Raw genomic sequence first — 22,382 nt, forward strand, 5'->3', positions numbered from 1 at the left:
CTTACCTCCTTGATGAGGGCTCCCATATAGAGAGCGCTGAGTGGTGTTTGTTCTGCTGGTTTAATAACTACTGTATTGCCACAGCACAGAGCTGGAGCAATCTTCCATGCAAACATCAGCAGGGGGAAGTTCCACTGTAGGAAAAAATAAAAGTTGATAGATGGAAAAATATTGCAGTGGTGTTTTGTTTTCAAGATGTCAAGCTGCTACCTCACTTATTTCTCAGGCTGATCTTCAACATAAATCTTTCCCAGCACAAAGCAAGGATTTTTTTTTTAATTACTGCCATTAAGAAAGCAACAACAGTGACCTTTTAGTTCTTTCTCTCCTGTTCAAAGAAACAGAGCCCCCACCCGCAGCCTCCATAAAAGAATCTTCTGTTATCGCAATTTTTTTAGTCACAACTTTTTATTTCATTTACTGTTTTGCAATTGGCACTTTTAGTTCCCCATGACAAATAGTTTCTGCTTCTGATACGCTTGGAAAGAACTGTTTGTTCATGTTGAAGATGTAAATTTCCTATCCCTGAATACATCTTAAGATATAAAATTTATACTCAAAGCTATATAATCTTTAATTGATGGGATTACAATTAAAAACATGTCAATGCTTGGTCAAAGCATTTCATTTTCTTGAAAACTTCTTACTGAGCAATTTATATGGAAGACGTTAAAAGAACAGTACGGAACAAGTTGGGAAACACTCTTTGCTGATACAAAATTTTGTATCATCATTAATTTCAACTTCATTTAACTGCAGCAGAAGATGTAGTGAATTATATTAGCTGGATGCACAAACATGCTGTGGATGAAGATAAGAGCAACAGGCTTTTCTGCAGCAAGGTCTGATCCTAACAGGTTAAGTGGACAGTCCCGCTGATTTCAGTGGAAATGCCAAAGTAATAAAATATAACTGCATTTGCACAGTCACTCTTATAAATGCATATAATAATCTCCTTTGGAAAGAAAACAGAAAATATCAGTCACAAAGAGTCAGCCACTGGCCAGAACATGTTCCTGCCTGATGCATATCAGCTGCCACTCTCACGGACATCTCTCTAGCCCCTGGCTAGCTTGAAAAAATACACAACTGTCTGTCCCTCACCGAACAGCCAATTTTTTACCCCCTCAGTTGTTTATAAACTCTGGAGACAAAGTGATGTTTTAATTCCATCTCCAGTATATAAACCTGGGAGGGGAGCTACAGGGCCAGCAGCGTGCTGACAGCCTGCACTTCTAATGGTATTGCGAGGAGAGCTCTAACGAGCTTTATAGGGTAGTATACGGCCCTGTTTATGCTATGGAGCTGCCAAAGAGCATGTGTTTGATGGACGCTAGGATGTGACAGAGGATGAGGAGCTTAGTGTTAGGCTTGCTGTTTCATTTGATTTTTGTAATAACGTATTTGCTAGTGTAATGGCTAAGTGCATGCAGCGGCCCAGAGGCCGTACTCTGTGACTGATAGCTGTGGAGAAAATGCCGAACAGATTAGCAGCAGTGTTAGAATAGGCGCGTGTGACAGCCACGTTGAAGCTCGGGAGGACAAACTTCGGGGGGAGAATGAACAAGTATGGTAGACGGCTGGGTACCCCGAACAAAGGGGTTTACAAATCTCAACGAAATAAATCCTGCTTCTGTCACGAGCTGCAGCCTGTGGCCAAGTTTCTGCAACAGACAGGTCAGTTAAGCGCAACAGGACAAGCCTCAGAGGCGCCCAGGAACTTTGGGGTTAGATGGTGCAGTTGTCATTTGCAAACACTTATCCATGTGCTCGTCTGAAGACTGGGGACAGGGCTGTGGAATCAGTCGGGTGTAAGGACCACTCACGAGTCAAGGGGGGAGCGTGCGTGGGTGTTTGCAGGACAGGTGTAGCCATAGACTCCCTGAGTCGTTTGCATGTTTCTCTGAGTTTCTACAGAGCACCAAATACAACAGCCTCTCCTTGACAAAGACATGAAATAACAACAAATATAAGTAGGGAAAAAGGGCTTAACATTGCTAAAGGTATCTTGTCTCGCTGCTCCTCTTTCAATGGCATTGCTGCATGTTGCTGTTTAGTGGCTTGTGTTTAATAGCAACAAAATAGAAAAACAGCCTCAACAAAAATTTCAGAGAATGTCCTGATGATTAGTTCCCCCGCGCTTTGTCAAGGAAAAAAGCTTCCACACAATATTTTAATAGCTATATGTGAGCCTCCCGTTGAAATTTCTGCCAAAGCCGATTAACTGGTTCTTCTGAAAAAGTTAGCTTTTCAGTGTCACTCCCATGCAGTGTTCAGCAAGAGTGTATTAAATATGTATATTGGGGTGTAGGGGGAGTATTAGATTTGATGAAATGCTGTGTTTCTCTCTCACAACAAATAAAACAAACATTTCATATCTTTTATTAGCTACACAATGTTAATTGTGATGATATGTCTCCTGGAGTTTCCTTTTCTCCTCCAGCCTTGTAAAAGAAACGGCAGGAAAGAATGGAATTAAAATGCATCACATTCTCCCAGGAACGGAGGAGCCTGTTAAATCACAGTAAAAGCTAAATAAATAAAAAGACTACCACAGCAAAGCATCAATTTTCCATAAGTTGTGTGAACATCCATAACCACTGACAGCATATTAACACTGTGTTTTGCTTTGCTTGTTTTAATCATGAGAATTCTATGACTTGAGAACTTAACTCCTAATAACAGAGCCTAAACCCTATTAGCATGTTCAAATAAGCATTTGCAGGGAGGCTGTTAAAGATATGTCAACAATATGAGCTCAGCTTTTTTCGTAATGGAAAACACACATCGCTGAGGACCATGTTTTATGTGTCTTTAAAGAGAGCTGGTTCAAATGAAAATAAATAGAAAGCGCTAGTAGAGATACTCACAGGGATGATCTGTCCACACACTCCGATGGGTTCGTGTCTTGTAAACGTAAAATAATCTCCATCTGAAACAGATGCGCATGGTTACTCTCAAGTGCAGTTTGACTTGGCAGAACAAAAAAAAAAAAAAAGAGAGGGGGGGAAAAAAGCTCTAAGGATCAGCCTTTGATGGCAGTAAAAGAAATAAAGAAGTCAGGGAAATGTTTTTTCATGAGCCAGCATGGGAAACCTAGGTTCAGGAGCAACCTAACTGTTCTTTCTGTAGAACAAAGGAAGCAGGCATCCCATCAGAAAGTAACCTGCTTTGTTCCTTGGGAAGGAGGACAAGCTGTACCGCACAAAAAAAGGGCAAGAGCAAGGAAGCCACTTACTGGCCTCTGCTGATTTCAGGGTGAGAGATGTGAAGGAAGGGCGAGAAAGGCAATTTCCTGAAAGGCATGGCTGGAAGACAGGAACACCAAGCAAGCAATACACAAGCAGATGGGGGATAATAAAGTAACGGACATCTTGCTCGTCTTCCATCGAAGACACAGGCAGTTTGAATAACAGAATGGTACACCACAGTCTTTAGGTGTGGAATCAAGAGGGGAAGCCTGTGACTGATGTGTAATGGAGCATAATTTACCGCAGAAGACAACACGAGGGAGACTAAAGGGGTCATCATACAGCCATGCTCCGACGGCTGACTTGTAGAACAAGGCCTGTATCAGAGGTGGCCCCAAGCTAAACAGACAGCCAACTTAAGTTGACGGAGAAAAGTTGGACACAGCTAGGAAACAACACAGCAGAGAGTAAGGAAAGTTTTCACAAACCTTTTGGGCAAGGTGGAGGTGAATAAATAAAGGAACCAAGTCACTGGAAATTTGGAGATCATGGGCATTTCTCACTGGACTTTTGACAGAAATAAGAACGCGGACCAAGATTGATCCTAACAGCAAAGATGCAGGAAAAGCAGACTGCATATTCACAAACAGCAGGTGTGTATGGTACGAGGCTAAACGGAATGACTTAATTTAACTCTCTGACCTGGTAATTATTTTTAAGATCCTGATGAACAAAAATGGCAAAAAGCTCCAGGGGTGAGAGGTATCATTACTGCAAGTGCTACGCTAGTTCTGCAGGCCTTAACCCAAGCACTGTTGAGCTCAGGGCAGCCTGAGTCAGGTCACGAGATAAACAGACCTGTGATTTGGGGTCAGGCCGGGGGGCTGTGGGGAGCTTTCACTTGGCCTGGCCTGCTTGGGACGGCAGGTCTCTGTGCTGGCTCATTCCGCACGGCTGCTGTAAGTGACTGTCACGGGGGCCGATGCAGTTCGCGTGGTGTCACAGAGCTGCCGGGTTGCAGCTGCTTCAGCACTTGGCTGTGGTCTGGGCGCACACGCTGAGGTTATACATGCTGTGGTACCACGGAGGTTTCTTCCCAATTGATAACGAGCAGGGAACTGACCTGCTCTGTGTGGCGAGCGGTTAAGGTACTGTCTAACCATCAGCTTTGTTAGCGTGCTTGGCCTGCATCCGTGCAAAGCAGCTGTACAGCACTTTTGTACCTCAGTTAAGTCTTGTAGCTGTATAAAGCAGCCCAGGCTCAAACCACTTCTGAATTGAGGTCAAATGTTTTTCAGTGCAGCTACAGGTGAGGGAAGGGCTATGCTAAAGGCACGAGCTGAATGTGGCCCTTGGCCTGTAGTGCTTGGGCAACTAGAAAAACTTGAATCTCTTTATTTACAAACATAATTTCAGCTAAATATATGAGAATGATGAGGTTACCTAGGCTCAAAACCAGGAGATGATTTACCGGGATAGGAATGGTCAGCTGGGGGAAGGGAGTAAGAGGAGGGGAGATTACAGTGCTTCTGCTCCTTTTGACACTGCCCAAGGCAGGGGCATGTGCTTCCCTCACACGGTGTCAGAGCATGCAGGCGGCTGCGGCCTCTGCCCCATTCAGTCCGGAGCTGCAGCCGGCCTGGTTCAACACCGGGGAAAGACCTAACTTCACAGTGGAGCGTCCATCTTGGGAACCTGCTACAATGTCCTGTACTGTGCATCTGGCAACAATAAATGGGTTAATCCATAAAGTTTCTTGGGTTTAAGTAAAGACTTCAACTTGAATTTGATTGGAAATCACTTCTTTTCAGGTCTGTGTATTTCTGTACTTTGCAGGATTTGCTCAGTAGAAACCTGAGCTAGAGTAGCTAATACATCAGCTGGGGGCCAGAGACAGAGCAATTATGAGAAAGGTAACGACAGCCTGCAACCAAGAACAGAGGAATACAGAGGGAGTGAGAGAAGAGAGTTCACATCAGAAAAGGAGGAAGAAAACAGTTGATCAGTCAGTTTGCTCTGCGTTGACAAAATGTCACTGCACCGTTTTGGTCACTAGATGCTTAACAACTTCCCAGTGGAGATAAGAATACTTGTTTCACAAATGGTTGACTTGATCAGCTGGATTTTCTAGGTCATCTTTCATGGATGCTAGCAGTGGTTCACAGACCATAGGAAGAATCATCAGACCAGACAGAAGCGAAGTAGAAGTCAAAATACAGAGAAGTATATACAGGCAAAACTGTCTTAAGTGCTCAAGAGGAACACAGAGGAGTCAGTTAAAAATACCAGTTTGTACTCGGTAGTACTGTGAGAGGTGGATTCTCAGCCAGAAGGATGGTGACAACATAACAGTAACACAGTTAGGTTAGCACTGTCTGACTTTAGATTGTCACTGCATAATCATTGCCACATGCCTGCGTGCTTCATAACATAAAGTTATAGATAACCTGAACCCGCTTGCCAAAAGTCAGACAAATCGTGGTTCATTCTACCAACTGTAGGCAGAACATTACCTCCCAGGCAGAGCTGCTTGCCCTGCTTTCTTCCACTACACTCTAGACAGCTGCCCTTTTTGACACCTACTCCCAAAGTTCATCACCCACAGACTTACTGTAAGATGGGATTTTTGAGGTTGCTTTCTAACAGCATCTTTGCGAACATACGTGACTTGAAGTTATTGAGAAGCTTCAAATGCCTCTGGACAGACCAAAGATGTACCTGCGAGACGCCTTGTCCATAACATAAAATAAGCTGTTACCATGGCAATATAACTCAAGATGGATGAAGTGAATCACTTTTTCTGAACAGTGAGCATAGAAAGCTCCCCTGTGCTCAGAAATTAAACAGGAGACTTTTAAAACGTTTTAGAGTTTTAAGATCAGTTTATACAAGTCATGCTAAAGACACTTATTCTAAGATGCTATTGTTGATGGTTGTTACTTTTATCCTTCTGTTAGCTGGCAGCCAGAGGAGCATTGCCCGAGAGGGATCCCACGTCCAATCTAAAAATTGGTCTCAGAAGGTTTTTTTCCAACAGCCTCAGCTGATGTAAATTGGCCGATGTAAACTGGCATTCTTCGGTCCTCGCTGATAGAGCCAGATCAACCTGCAGCTGCTTAGCACCTGGCCCAAAGATTTTTATTTTTCAATCAGAAGGAAAGCCTCATTTATCCAGCGACCTCACTTTGGGACACCGATACCTTCCACAGATGTGTTTGCTCAGGTTGCCATCAGCAGTCTCCATCCTGGGTATTTTATTTGCAGAACTATCATAATACAGTCACATGCCCATAGAGCAGGACATGGCAAACAAGTGGGTGAGGAGAGCGGAGCTGGTTCTTTGAGCTGTATCATATCATATATTGATTTACAGCTTTTTGCTTGCATTCGGTTTATTAGTTTAACAGTTTCTAGTCGAGTCTCATTCTGTTTTAATTCATCAAGGCTTTACGCATGGGAGCAAGCAAAGGGCGGTCGGAAGGTTTAGCAGCTCCGGGACCAAAAGGAATGTGACTGCAAAATGAATTGTTCTTCTTCTACTTGTCTATCACTTGCCTATTTTTATTTAGAAGAAAAGAAAACCTCAACAGAAACAGATGAAAGATTGGGAGGTTTCAGATTTATTAGCACACTGAACAGAAAGAGGAGATTTAATAGGGGTTTTATTTTGGTTTTGTTGTCTTGTTTGGTTTCCTTTGATAAGCTGACGGTAAGTGAACGGAAGGAGCACCACTGTTTAACACTGGCCTTGCTCTAAAATAGCTTTGTGAGATTGACAAATTTATGGTGTGAAACTAAAGGAATACAGAGGAGTGTTAAACCAAGAGGAAGAACTAACTGATACCCTGAAAAACCTGTGAATAGACTTATGATTCTACACTGCTGGTTAACTGTGTTTGTTAGCACTGAAGTTTGCACTTAGGAAGGCATGCCGATAATGTGCCTTCCTCTCTGCCAGCATAGCCCACCCCACTGAAAAAAATCAAGGTTTTCATCTGATATGCTACTTGAGGACAAGAATAAGCAGAGAAAATTTATTCTCATTAACCTGGCCATGCCTTTTGGTGACTGACCTAAATTCTGTGTACCTGCAGGGCTAACGAATGAGAAGGAGGCATTCACTGACCAGGGAGAAAGAGATTAGGGAACAGGAAATTTGCAGAATATATGAATTTATGGTGTGCTCTGCACTTCTGCATGTTTAAATGTGAAATGCAAGCAGCAAACCCAGGATTTATGAATCTCTACCTAAATGACTGTGGAAATCTTCAAGAGTCCTTACAGGAGAGTCTACACCTGAAATAGTGTCATTTCTTTGGTGAAAATATACTAGTGCTGATAAACATCAGTCAGTACAGACTGCAGTGTTAACAAGCTGCAACACCATGATGAGTAATGCTGCAAGGAGAGTTACATGATCTGTTTTCCTCCTGAAAATTTTGGGGCTGCCTTTTCACTTTATCTGCTTGCCCAGCTTTGGTAGTTTTGAGCTTTGTTGTATGGAGGCAAGCTAGCGTTCTGCAGAGGTGGTGCTACCGAATGTGATTTTATGGAAATAGATAGGCAACAGCAAAATTCATTTACTGGTGAGTCGCCTTCCCGGTCTCCTTCAGTACAGTGCCATGAACATGTCTGCGCAACGAACAGAGTGCACCATGAAGCCAGGAATCCAGGGAATAAATGTTGGCTTTCCTTACTGTTTTTCCAAAGATTTATTTTATGCAGGTAAAAGATGAGTACATTTATCTTATGACTGCACCTGCATTAAATAATTCTTTGCTGTCATGTGCCATTTTGCATAATTATACCAGTTGGTACATCTAGTCCAGACGGCAAACGAATATATATGCAACAGAAAATGCAGCCTGGGTCTGTTGAACAGCTGGGAGGGATGGGCAGGAGGAAGAGACTTGTTAAATAAAATTAATGGTAAGCAGTTTTTCTTTTCTTATGTCTTTAGCAAAAAATAAGGGCAGAATAGCCAATTTCCTAGCACTCATACAGATTTATCTCGTACATACAATATAAACCACATCCCACTGAATAATGTGAAGAAGCATATGTAACAAAATAACCTGACACATATGTGCAGTTCTCTATAGCAACATTATAAACTTTGACAAAGTATAAAGGAATTTGGATCCAGTGTTAGTCCCAAGTAAAGTGATCTGCCCAGGCAGTAACAAGACATATAAACCCGCTATATACGTAAGCATACCGTTTCTTAAACGGGCAGCTAACACTGTTTTCATGGGTTCCGAGGCATGTGCCAGGCTTATAGCGTATCCATTTTTATAACAACACTTAAGGGTAGGTATCGAGCTACCTCCTTCTCAGATGGACACAGGCAGAAGAAACAAAACACTCTTGGGATGCGTACGTAGGGCAGAACAGCAGCAGGTCACCTAGCGCAGCCCTTGCTGACTTGTAAACCCCTGCTTCAGCGACACACTGCACGCTGTAAGACCAAAACGAGGTTGTCCTCTACGTTTCACGAAGCTGTAACCCCTTAAGCCATTTGGCCATGAGAAGGTGTAGGTGCATACCTGTGCTGTAATCCCCCTTACCTACAGGAATGGTCATTCCATGGATTTTGTCTGCCCAGCCGGCATAATACCTCAGGGTTTTTATGACTCCCTGAAGATCTACATAGAAAGCTTGCAAGAACGGTTTGCCACTGTTCAGTGATTCCATAGTCTAGAGGACAAGAAAAAGTTGAGACATAAGTAGCATTTTTAGACTAGTGTACTTAAGTATTCATTGTCTTAACAGCTCCTCAATCATGACAAAGACTTTAATGAAGACCAACAAGTTACACCTTGGCATCGTCCTAACCCAGGAGGTTCAGAACAACTCTCTGACGGCCTTTGGTATTTCTTTTTGCAAATGTGAACAAAAAGCATTTTCCTTAAAAAAAAAACAACCTGGTTCCTTCTGGAGTAGTCTGGAATGACTGTGATTTTAAGAATGTATGCGTGTGTGTGTGTGTGTGCGCGCGCGTGCCTGTCTGTCTTGTGGGTTTGTGTGTGTATCCACATGCATGTCCATGTGCCTGTGTGTATTTTGGACCTAATAGCCACTGCGTTTGGTCCAAATACATAAATGCTAAATTGCTTTAATCAGGAGCCAAGATAAAAATGCCTGTCAAACTAGGTTCTGTTATGTTAATGATAACAGCTGAGAAGGGGCTCCTTGTAACCCCATATTAATGATCTGAATCCATAAAGAGAAGAATGGACATATCCCTCTTTACATAATTGATGTGAATATAAAAATTTCTCTATATGGCTGCCAAGACGCCTGCTGAGGTCTGAGATATCTATACTGTACAGCCAGTTTATTTATTGCCATCAAATAAACAAACTCTCCTCTAGGGAAGCTCATAAATTAACAAGCTAATGTCCTTATTTTTAAGTTAATATTCCTATTTTTAAAAGTATCTTATAAGCTATCCTCTTAGAGGTTCCTAAGATCATTTAGCAAAAAGAATCCAATAAAATACCCTAAGACATTGAGTAGCTTAACTCATTCTCAATAGCTGTCTAATAGAAATCGTTAAGAATGGGCAAGTACGCCCACGTGTAACGCACCAACCATCAAGTGAGTCTCTATAGAGAAGAATGGAGGCCTAATTCTGCACTGACTTAGATCCCCAAGAGCAATTAATGGCACTGCCTGCAGTGCGGTTCAGTAAAGAATTTGGCTCTAGAAATAAAAATCAAATGACAGGCAGAGCAAACTTGATTTGCTGTGCACTTCCTTCTCCCTGTGGCGATTTTACAGTATAGGCTGGCAGTAAGATGATTTAAGTGCTGACAAAGCTGGAATTAAGATGTTCACCAGCTTAGTTCAAAGCACTTGACATGCGGAAAACAACATTAACAATGCCACCGTTTAGGTGGTTTCATACGCAAGCGAAACAGCGCAGTACCCAGAATTCATGTCACCAGTGGAGCGTCACTGAGCATCTCACCTGCCTTTTCATTAACATCTGCACAAACCACTTCACTCACTCTTCCATTTTTTATTTCAGAACAGTTACAAGCACGTAAAACAGACGTACACGTGTGCACACACCCATTCATCTGTCTGATGTCCCATTTAAAGCTCATTTGAGTCAACTGGAAGACTCCTGTTGACTTTTATGAGCTTTGGATCAGGTCTTAAGTAGACAGCGATCTTAGCCATCAAGCCGCGTGTAGCTTTCAAATATAATTCATATTAACACAGTTATGAACGAACTTGCTCTCAGAATAACAGGTGATTTGACTGTTGATTTTCACGTGCCACTTACAGCAAGAATTGCCCTGTCTCTTTCAACCAAGTCTGCCAGCTTATCCAAAAGATGGCCTCTTTCTGATGCATCCATTCTCCTCCAGACCGAACCTAGAGAAAAAGCAAGGCGGGCTGCCCTCACTGCTTTGTCGGTATCAACCTGTCAAGGAGTAAGAACAAAAAAACAAAGGCAAGGAGGTAAATAACATTACCAGGCTCATGAAATTCGCTGGTGTATAACCTTAGTCACACGATGGGTTTTGGAACTGTGATTAATAAAAGGACCTTCTAACACTGCTGTTCTGGACCTGTTGCTTTGATCTGCCCATTCACGGGATGCATTACCTTGTCAGCTTCCTGGATCTCACAGATCTGCTCTCCTGTTGCTGGATTATATACTGGGAATATTCTTCCACTTTCAGAATTTTGCCACTCATTATTGATGAAAATCTAGAAAAGGAAGAAAAGTCATCAGTCCTCTTACGTGATCAAACAGCAATGTATTTAACAACAAACTCCTGTGAAAGGCTGCAGATTCTAATACAAAAGAGCTGAAACTTATTTATGCCTGTGAAAACCACTGGTTTTAAGAGCCCAAGCCAAGGGTCAGCCCCTGATGTCTTTCTGTATTCTGTGGCAGTGTTACTATAGAAGCAACCTCAAACTCTAAATAACGTGGCTGACATTCAAATTCGGTTCAAAAACTGTAACACGCAAACTAAAAAAAGAGAAATACCTGTATCAGAGAAAAAGCCTTGAAACTGCTGGAGACAAGGATTTGGAGTAATCATTCAATTCAGTAAGTAAACATTTGGTCACTGATACAACCCAGCCAAGGCTGAATAATCTCAAACATCACAGTTCTTCAATACACATGGCTACAGTGATGGCTTGCAGCACAGAATTAACTTGCTTATCTGCTTGCAACAATGGAAATTGTTAAATTCTCTCAGTGTTGACATAATTGTAATTGTCACGGGTAAACCAAATTTGAATTTTAATGGTGCTGACAACAGCTGTCTTGAGAGAGGTAATGACAAATGAGTTTATTTAAAGTAGATTTTTACTGGTAGCTGCATACGTGCCTGCTATTTTCTACTGAATGACTTTCAAGAACAGGATGCAGTTATTTATTAGCAAATATGAAAGAAGTCACTCTAGGAAGATGGCTGAGTGAAAGGTTTTCCAGGTATTCAGACTCTTCCCGTCCTTTCTAAATCTTTCTAAAAACAAAAGTGTCCAAAAAGGCCAGGCACTATGTGGGTTCCCTGGAGTCAGGTATCAATGTTCTTTCATCTTATTCCACGAAATACAGCTTTAAATACACAGAGGGAGGTTCTGGCCTCACTGAAATCAATGGGAATTTTACCACTGACTTCACTGGAGGCAGGAGTTCACCCCTAGACAGAAGGAACATTCGCCACCCTTTTTAGCATGAGGGTTAAGTTGGGTTTACAGAGACAGGGACCTTTCTCTGGTTAAAGCAAAGCCAAGTCCCATACCCCACACAGATCCTCCCACTGTATCTGAGCAGAAGGCTGAGGGACCCTTTGAAAGATTCAGGACTCTCAGTTCCAATCAATCAGAGATATTCAGGTGGTAGAAACTGGCCTAGCTTTTTACATCATGGCTACCAAACAAGAATGAATGATCTGTGAAACACCACTCTAGTTTCCTCACGGAGCCACCAGAGATGCTGGGACAAAAGTCTGCCCCACTGATGAGGCAGACTAACCATCACAGACAGCTTGCCCAGGGTGGTACTTTGCCACCTCTTTACTCTTGCACTTTCTGCTGTCTTACTTCCATGCACTAAAGAAGCTGTTACCTTTGTACGTGGCTCGGGTCAGCGAGATGAGCTCGGGGTGACAATGGGAGCCAGGTCATACATAAGGACTTTGCTTAAATGTGTTATGTTGTTGGTCCCTTTTTTGGTTTTGGTTTTGTTTTCTCTATAGCAAAGTTTGATGTGGCAGAAAAAAATTACATGTTTTTCATGTAGAAATTAATGGGATGTAATACCTGTCTTTTCTAGTCAAAGAACAGCGTGATAGCATTATAGATCAGCTGCTGATTCTTTTAGGCTTGGAGTAGTGCCACGAAGATAGCCACAGCAGCCTGCCAGCTACATGGTTTAAAACTTACTTTAACTTAAGTGTTTACAACTTGTCTGACAGCAAAAAAAAAGCATCAGTGTCAAAATGCTGGGTGTTTAAGGAAAGAGGATCACCAAAGCTCTAATATATCTGGAAGGAAACAAGTAGAGAGCTAGTCATAAATTGACAAGAAGAAACTGAGCTGGGGAAAAAAAAACCCCAACACTATTCTAGCAAAAAAAAACAGCCAAGAGAAAATGCAGTGGGAGAGCTCCAGAGGAAGAGTTGCACCACCAAAGGGTATAAATTGTCCCTATAAGAAAAGAACATGGTGAGGACACCAGTGTGCCTGGGCATATTAAAGAAAGCAAAGAAATTGCGCACTCATATTTGCACATGAAGGCAATGATGCGCCTGTGGAGTTTTCTGTTGCCAGACATGAGTTTGCTCAACCTATTTCCCAAGCCAAATGGAAGCCATGTAGCTGTGTTCTTCTCAGCAGGGCTTATTAGCTCAGGCGCAGTGCCACAGTGACTGCAGTGACATAGCTTCTGCTTCAGAGCTGACTCATGTCCGGCTGACGGAGGACATGGCCAGAAGGAACCTGTGCCTGCCTGGAAAAGACCCTGGTGATGTAACAACTGTGCACAGAAACCCACAATTACATGTACTTTTGCTGTTAGAGATGTGTTTCCATTGAGGTTCCTCACCTTCCCCGTGCCTCTAGCCTCAGCCACGTTGCTGTGTGCCCTTCCATCCATTTCAGAGTCCATCCTTTCTTCACTTCCCCCCTTTCTGTTTTGGTTTTCAGAGGCAGCTGAACCAGGACCTACCACACCACTACCCATCTGTCGCTTTCTTTGCACGCTATTTATCTTGAACCTGTTCACGCCCTTGGACTGTCTCAGACCGTGGGTGGGGCCTTCCTGCTCAGTGACTACACTGCTTTGCAAACTGAAGTGCTGGTCCCCGTTAGGACATTTTGGAGCTAACCCAGCCAACATAAGACAATGGAAGAACCCCCAGTAGGATCTCTAGTGACTAACACTATAAGCCGAAATCCTCCAGTGTATCATTGTCACTGTTTAGCCTGTAAGTGGAACAAAGAAACTCTGAGATCTGAGCCCTGTGTGGAAGAAGGATTTTACTGTCATCTTTTCCATTGAGTTTGGGGAGTTAACTCCCCACCCAGAGTGTGTGTGGGTGCACTGAGGAGGGAGGGGAAGGGAGAAAAGCTTGCAGCTTCAGGAGCAGATGGCCAAAGGAGATGTAAGGGTGTTTGTTTGAGGTCATAGTACACACATAAACACATAGGTTCCTCATGTGCTCTGCCTTGAAAGAATAAAACAGTCAGGTTGGGTACAAGAACCTGCGAAGGGGTGGCAACCTCAATTCAGTACTCTTCCCTTATAGAAGCGGTCTGTTCTTTTTTAAAAAGATTAGAAAATGTTAACTACCTTCTGCTGGGATGAACCCCCATCATCAGGTTTGCTAGTACACAGGACGTATTTGTTCTTAAAATCCATTTCACCATAGGAATAAGAAATGGTGTCTTGGAATTACAGAAGAGATGCAATGCAAGTTGCCTGGAACTACAAGGTGTATGATTTGATTGAACGCTTCATGTATCCCACAGATTTAGAAAAAGAACAGTAATAACAAATACTTCAGATAGGACGTGGGAAGGATCTATTTGGCATAAAGTTAGAGCTGAAGGCAAGAGAAATTGCTACTGTTAATGGTTAATGTTAGTTTCTTCCTGTTCCACTTTCTATAAACAAGGTATTGCCTATACAAGCTCATTACTGTAAACTGAGCAGATTTAAATTGGCAGTAAAATCAGAGTATTTACTCTAGTGCACAAATAAAGTACCTAGTCCCATGTTTTGGAACAGTTTCAAGTCTTGAAATCCAGCAGCTGGCGGCTTTACAAGCAAAACCTTACACTTAAATAATTCACTTTTGAAAGTTTTAGGTGTTCTGTGTCAGGTAGTACCATTCAGCAGATATTCCTACCACCAAGACGCAGATTCTTTTGCAATAAATTTGCATTCACAGGGGCTTTTATAACTCTTCCAGCACTACTGACTCCAGTGGCTGTTGATTAAACGTATATATCCTGTACATTTAATCTGACTTTCATTATGGCCACTTCGTAAAAATGCCATGAAATGGACAAGCGATGACACATTGCAAGAACAAGGAATCCCTGCAAAGCCTCAAATTGGGTTTTTTCTGCCTTATTTATAGTGACCATGGTAAAGGCAAACTCTAAATCAGGGCGAATATTTGACAGCAAATGTTTCTATCTATGGATTATATATAACCCATCCTAAACACCAGATGAAAAAGGGGTAACCCTAGAAAAAAGAAGGGCTCACTTCCATGTAAATCATGCTACAAATTGGACAACACCCAGTGAGTTCATTGTTCAACCTCAATTGTGAAGGCCATTCACGTTTACTATTCCCCTGGAATCAATGTTAATTAAGGCTGACTGGGGCTATAAATCAGCCTTTGGTTTTTACAACTTAATTCAGCATTAAGCATATATATGTAAATAAAAGGTAACTGATTAACCACTTGAGTTTTCCAGGAGTTACTGAGGTAATTTGTTTTTGTTTGAATCCTGGTGTTACCTTTTGTGATCTGCAGCAAGGAAAAGTATCTAGTATGTCACGTATTTGCTATGTGGTATTGTGAGTAGTTAAATAATCGGGCCTGTTGGGTGCTATCAACAAAACTATGCCAAAATGGAAAGGGAAGAAGGGAACGCTTGAAAGATTTTGGAACACATGAACGTTTAGTTTGCCATCCACTCTTAGTGGAGCCACTAACTGCAGCAATGTCAGAGCAGGAAGAGAAAAGGCAAACTTCCCCTTTTCCTTGGGTGTCCCTGTCAGCACAGTGAGGCGCCAAGCACAGACCTAACTGGCAAAACAGACGCTGCCTCTTGCGGGTGAGGAATCTGGCTGCAGCTGGTGTCCGGGGGCCTTAGGAGGACAATCAATACGGTTTGTTCAGCAGCAACGCTGCCCAAGGCGACCCGCCGAAGAGGGCAGCAGTGGGGGCAGCAGGTGGGTGAGGTGTGTCAAGTGTGTGGGACAAACAGGCCTTACAGTGCAACAGGGGTGGTTGGAAGCTCCCGGGTGCCCCTGTGAACGTGCCCTTGGAGCGTCATCATCCTCATGAGATCTCATTGTAAAGGTCTCTTGATTTCTGTTCTTTTCCAAATGAAAGGTGGAGAGCACGTAGCATTTTGCTAGAACAGGCCCATCCCATCTGGTGCTGACAACAACCTGACTCCTCCTGTTACACACATACGTTCTCGTAGTCCTTTTGATAGAACTTTGCAAGACAATGGTCCCACCACCTATTTACTAGGTTCAAATTCTGCCCGTGGTTAAGTACATACAGCCCTGCTGACACAGTTCCTCAGGACTAATCAAGGAAGCAATCTGACCCATCCTACAGGGCATGTGTCTGTTCAGCGCCTTTGAGATACCAATCATACAAAAAAAGTATACAAAGGAAAAGTAAAAAATTCAAGTTCCTTTGAGACGCTGCTGACACATAGTTGAAAGGAACCAATACATTGCATTTTGCATAAGACCTGTATTTCAGAAGGATTATGCACTCAGTTCAATAGCATTTTTGGATGCTCATCAGTTTGGAAATCAAGCCAAGAGTAAATGTTTCTAGCATAAAGCAAAGCAAATTAAGCTTTGCAAATAAATAACTACAATAATCTATCTTGTTTAAGTAGCCATCTGTCCCAGCTGGCTTACTAGTAATTAGCAGCTTCATGTTCATTTCAAACCATGCAGGTAATTGGGAGCGGTAAGGTTTCAAAGAGAAAGGGATGGGTACAAAACCAGGCTGAACAGTCTAATCTGCAACCTAGTAGTAGCAAAATTTAGAGCAGGAAGAAAATGGATTGGCTTTTGTGTCTTCATCACCGTTTACCACTGAAGACGCACAAACCAACTATCTTTGGGGGGGTGTGTACAAATAAAACTACTTAACATGCAGCACAGATCTAACACCTCCTTGGCAGCTCCTAGCTGAACGCGGTTTGGGTCTGTGGCACTACAAATTCCCTCTGACGTTCACCCAGGGGCTAGCCCCAGGGCTCTCCAGATTTGGAAAATGGGACTGATTTTTAAATCCACTGGGGATTGCTGCATGCTCACTGCTCTCTCTTTTGTATTGTCTTCCCTTACAACATACAGAAAAAAGTAATTTGGGCTCCTTTAATTCATAAGAGTAATCAACACAGGTGGCAACAATATAACTTTTCATTTCCTTTCTTAAGAATGTTCTCAAATGATGTGTGAGTGAAATGATGATCTACATTTTTAATTCGATATTGCTTAGTGATGATGTCATCAGAGATTTTCTTCAGGGTCCCCAGCTGTATAAGTAAGAACTTCAGCCAGTGGACAGACAGTGGCCTAGCATTTAGCTCTTTGGAGGTGGAATTATTTTCCCATGGATTTAATAAACAATGGTTTTGTGCTGTTGTAGCTCCAGAAATGTTTTTGGTACAGGAAGAGGATTTTAACATCCAAATAATAATAGCTTCCCACAGGAGATATGGTTCTGGATGAATGGAGTCAGGAATGGGAATTTCCTAGCTCAATTGATTTAGTAGCTGGTTATAGTTTCATTCCATCAAAGATCTTTTTTTCATATGTGACTTACTCCTTAGAGAGCCTTCGACGTTAAATCTGCAAGGACGGGGGAGGGGGCATCAGATGCCAAAGTACTTTATGAAAGAATCACAGCTGTTCGGCCCTCAGCATCTTCTCATAGCTGGAGGCATTCAGAAATGCATAATGGCACTTTTTTTTTTGGTGGTGGGGACATACAACAATTTGAGAGGCACGCAAAAAATCCAGCAGCAGCATTTCCCTTGGTAAATACTGCATAACATCACAGATACCGGGCACCTGCGCCTCAGTCTGGTCAGGAAATTTCATATCCTTTCCCATCTCAGCAACTTCATTTCCTCTCCTTTGGAAACAGTTCAAGAGTCCTAACGATTAGTGCAATTGCAAGGGAATGAAGCAGAAGGGATTGCCAATCAGAGGCGCAGCTTGTTTATTTTCTCAAGCTTTGTTTTTCTTCACTTTTATGGCTGTCTTGATACAACAAATCGCTCACATTCTAGCCAGAGCGTGTTGCGGGGCGCTCTGGGGAGTGACTGGGAACCAACAGGTGGCCACGGAATCAGGGAAAACCTGGTTTGTAAGTAGGCACCAGGAAAGCCCAAGCCAACCCCAGCAGACCGGCTGCTGACTGGCCAGCAGCTGATCAACAGCGCCATTTTATTTTCTTTTTAGGTGGATTGCTCAGGTGAACAGCAAGAGTCACCGCTCCTTGCTGGCAGTTCACAAATCACGAGTCATGGGCTACAGACTTTGAGGCCAAACTACCCAAATATTCTCAGTGCAGAATCCTGCTTCCCAAGGCAATCCAGGAATGAGCCTTTCGTTGGGCAGCGCCTTCCATCGATACAGCTACACACCTCGAGGCAGGCCGGCTGGCTTGAGCGTGCCGACAGGAACGGTTACCACGGTGTCGTTCATTATAGTCACCACAGGGCACTCTTGGTCCTCTGGAAGTTGTCCAGAGTTTGGGTCTTGCAATGAGATGCCTTTCAACCATGGAGGAACTGTCACTGTTTGAAGCAGAGTACCAGTGAACTGGACACGGGTAACAGGGAACTTGGCACTGAATTTCATGCCGGTACGCGAGCTCCTGCGGACATAGCCGGTTTTCGGCCACTAGAGGTCCAATCCCACCCACAGGAAAATACAAGGAAAAAGCCAACTGGTTTTGGTGGGAGCTAAATCAGGCTCCGTTGATGAAAAGGAAGGAACAGCAACAGCCTCCGGAGGGATGTTTGTACTGGGAGACAAAGCTGTTTCACTGGAAACTTGACACCTGCTCTAGAGCCTGAGGGCTGTGAGGGCCAAACAAAACCTGAACATGTTGATTTTTTCCTTTTTCTTCTTTGGCTGCTGGGTTGTCCTGGATCCTTCCCTCTCCTTACCTCACACCCTTCCCCCCCCCCCAAAAAAAAAAAAAAAAAAAAAAGAAAGAAAAAGATTTGAAAAGGAGGAGCAACTTTTGTCTAAAGCTGTGTGTGTTTTGGGTGTTTGCTTTTTTAAAACTCATTTGGACCTCTGAGCCAGGGGGATAATGTCATGGCTTTTAGACATGGTCTGCCACAAATGGGGGGTTTCCTTCACACACGCAAGCTTGAAATTTCACTCAAGAAATCTAGAGTCCAAACTTCAGAGTGTACCGAGAGGGCTGAGGAATTTTAAACATTTACAAACATACTACAGCAGGAGGATCAAAAGAAAGTGGATTTGGAAATAAAATGCACGAGAAGTGAATGAGGCTGCTCTGGTTCGCCGTCAGTGCAGCAGTACGTCAAAATCTAGTGGAATTATGTTTACACAACCCGAGTCCTGTGCCAAGGGTACACGGCTGGATGAGAAGACTGAAGTGTTCAGCTTCTCTGGATGTAACTTCCAAGTATCGAGGCCTGAGCCAAGCCTGCTGAAATCAAAACCAGTCCTTGACATCCGTGGACTTTGGATCAGAAGCCAGGTATTTAAAATAGGTGAACACATCAAAGCCTCAGTGACATTTCAGTGTGTGCAAATGAGGTCAGGCTTCAGCGTGGCAGACATAAGCTGGAGGAGTACTCCTATGGTCTAGTACCCAATGGCAGTATCTAAGGCAGAATGTAGAAGTTGTCTCTTTCCAGTCGCAGTGGGGTGGGAGGAGAGGGACAAGCACTCCCTCAGGGCAATACCCGCCGGCTGAGGTGCTCAGTCACCCCCCTCCCCGTAAGGGCCTGGCTCTCCAGTGGCTGTAGCACTGGCCCACTCATCTAGACATCTTGTTTAGGTGCTTAAAGCATCCCCCGCTGAGCCAGCTCACAGTTAGCATAGGTCTGGGGAACGGTATGCTAGGAAACGGGTGTGACTGGGAGGAGAAACTGGGGGAACCCAGGGTCTCTGAGCAGCAAATGGAATCGGAGAAAGGGCTCGAAGCCTCCTGTCAGTCTGCTGTGAAAGTGGAATGTAACATGATTTTTTTTCTCCCCTATGTCCCAAATCCCTCACACCAAATGTTTGACCTGCCTGTCTTCCTGTCTTAATTAGTCTTCCGTCTTTCTGGGAGCCGGGTCTGTTCTTTTGCAAATGGCAGCACATCAGACAGGGGAAACCTGTCATGTTTATTTTCTAAGCTGTAGGGGGCACCCGTTTGAAAAAACTCCCAGCTTATCTAAACGTTTTTGTTTGTATGATTTTGAATTAGGAAGTGTGAGTAATTAGTTAAGAAGATTAAATAAGTCTTAACAACATGCAGTAGCATGCTTACTTTCCTCGCACACACACCCCCCCAAGGTGCACAAAACCCAGGCTGCCAAACTGTGATGATACCCTTTTCTATTCTAGTTTCTCACTGTGCCACATGCTGATAGAGCATCCGTTATTTCAATTCAGTCTCATTAAAGGGACTATTTTGCGCCTGGTTGTTCAAGAAAATTAATCTAAAGAGAAGAAATTTCAGATTGTATTGTCTGTTGAACTACACCCATCACAAACATTTTACTCCTTTTGGCTGCCTTATTAAACCTGTGGGAAGAAACTTTACTTACAGCACATAAAGGCTTTCCTCAAAGTAATTTCTACTTATTTTTTTTTCAGTTAATGAAGAATTTATCTTCTGTTAGTAGCACAATACAGGAGCAATAACAGTTTCCCATAGCTCAGGTAATATTTAATATATTGCTAAGAAACTAAGCTCATAAGCTTTACTCATCCTTTCACTTGTGGTGCTGTCTTTAATTGCCGAAGAACATTCACTGTTTTGCTTAACTGCATCAGAAAACATCGCTTCTGAAGCCAGGATGACTAAAAATTAAGTATGCTCTGCATTTCCATTAATAACAAAGAAAAGCCATCACTGAACTATTTGGGTAAGGATGGCAGTGTTACTTATAGAGTATGATCCTTGGTGTCACTTAATGCAACTTAAAAAATGAAATAATGAAAGATTTCTAAAAATCCACTAAATCAGGAGTGGAGAGGAGGGAGTATTTGTTTACAGAATCAACTACTGGGCTGTCACTGGGCTTTAATGAAGTTGTGGCTATTGAGAACTTGATCCTGGAAACCCTTCCACAAGCACTCATTTCAAATTGTGGGGGGTTTGTACAAACAAGACTAGTATTGGTCTGTACAGTTTTCCTGAGTTTTGCATCATCTGTGACATAAAATAGCACAATCTATTTGTTTGTACATGGGAAACATGTTCTGCCATTGAAAAGAATCTAGCAGACCATCACTTGTAAGGAACAGCCATTTTAAATGTTCATCACCAAGGAGCAAGCACTTACTTAGAAATCAGCTATGCTGCATAAATAAATACTCCTACTAGAATTTCACTATAGGCAACACAGAAAAACACAATGGGCAAATTTATTTTGACTTAAAAGCTCCATCTGAGAAAATTACCTTATAACTACACATGAGAAACTGCTGGAATGTCAACTTCATTTGCAGTGGCCCCTTATGGCCTGATCGCCCTCCCTGGCATGATAAATCACTGGCAAGATCCTTACCTTAACACGTTTGATCTCAGCTCAGCAAGACTTGGTTTTGATGTGAAGAACTCCAGATCTGTTAGGTCAGAGACAAATAGCAGAGCCACTGACCTGCAAAGTGCTAACTCTATATTAGACCCAAGTGAGCAGCCTTAAGCTCCTGGAAAGTTTGCTTTCACTTCTGCTTTGCATCCCAAATATTTTCAAATATTACTGTTAGCATGTTTTGCTAAATGCTGCCATTTCATGTCGCTCTGCATGTACAGAATCCATCAAAAGTCAAACAAACAAATAAGCATGCAGTATGAGAAGCATTATCTTGGATAAACTGTTAGAATTATCTGCCCTTTAGGGCAACATGAAATAAACCTCAGTATTTATCAGGTTTTTTCATCCTCATAAATGGCTTGCACTGGCCCTTTTCTACCTAGACCATACTTACTAACATCAGAAATAATGATATTCACCAGGACGCTCATTAAGGTGATTGAAAAGTGCCTGTACGTACATATCTGTACACACAGAAATTCAAACTACTCCTAAAAAAAAAATAAAAAATTCCAGCTTGTGACATTTGCATTCAAAGTCTGAACTTTCACAAAGACCAGTTCTATGTCCACTCAGTTTTGTGGCCTTAGTTTGAAACTATTCCTTATTGTCCTGGTTAAACAGTCACTTATCTCTACGATAGTAACCAGGAGTGTTAGTCTACCAGAAAATTGGATGTTCTTAATGGGCTTTGGTGGAGAATAGCTTTGCATAGTCAGCATTAAGTTAAATCACATTAAGTACCCACTTACAACATAGGGATTACCACTCATGACATCTTTGGTGAAAGCCTTTAAAACAAATTGTTGTGTTTGTTAGAAGAAGCTGTGAGATAACAATTCCCAGAAGTCTGATTTATAAGCTTTTTGCTCTTCAAGAAGATGCAAAGGAACCCAACACCTCTCCTCTCATTCAATACTGCAAGGAACTATCTCAGGCTGGAAATCCTTGTCAGTAAAAAGTCTTGGGAATCGGTGATATATTTACCTTAGAATATTCTTCTGGATAGAAGAAATCTTTAGCTAGGCTTCCTTTCCTCAGAGCTCAGTTCTGATTTCTCCTCCAGCTCTTTCTGTTGATAAGCCACTGCCTTTACATATCCCAAACTGGAACAGGCCATTCTACTTTCTGTTATTCATG

The 22,382-nt window shown here is 42.6% G+C and overlaps 1 protein-coding gene across 2 annotated transcripts in view; it reads right to left on the reverse strand.

Annotated features, from left to right (window-relative positions):
• Positions 1–22,382, reverse strand: part of ALDH1A2 (aldehyde dehydrogenase 1 family member A2) — a 55,270-nt gene that overhangs the window by 20,655 nt on the left and 12,233 nt on the right. For both annotated transcript variants that reach the window (XM_009948588.2, XM_009948582.2), the window contains exons 2-6: positions 10,812–10,916; positions 10,486–10,626; positions 8,759–8,888; positions 2,871–2,932; positions 6–134 (exon numbers count right to left, since the gene is read on the reverse strand). In XM_009948588.2, the coding sequence (XP_009946890.1) occupies positions 6–134; positions 2,871–2,932; positions 8,759–8,888; positions 10,486–10,626; positions 10,812–10,916 (567 nt within the window). The remainder of the gene's footprint in view (positions 1–5; positions 135–2,870; positions 2,933–8,758; positions 8,889–10,485; positions 10,627–10,811; positions 10,917–22,382) is intronic.

Source organism: Leptosomus discolor, chromosome 11, assembly GCF_034619465.1.
Source record: "Leptosomus discolor isolate bLepDis1 chromosome 11, bLepDis1.hap2, whole genome shotgun sequence".
Lineage (NCBI taxonomy): Eukaryota > Metazoa > Chordata > Aves > Leptosomiformes > Leptosomidae > Leptosomus > Leptosomus discolor.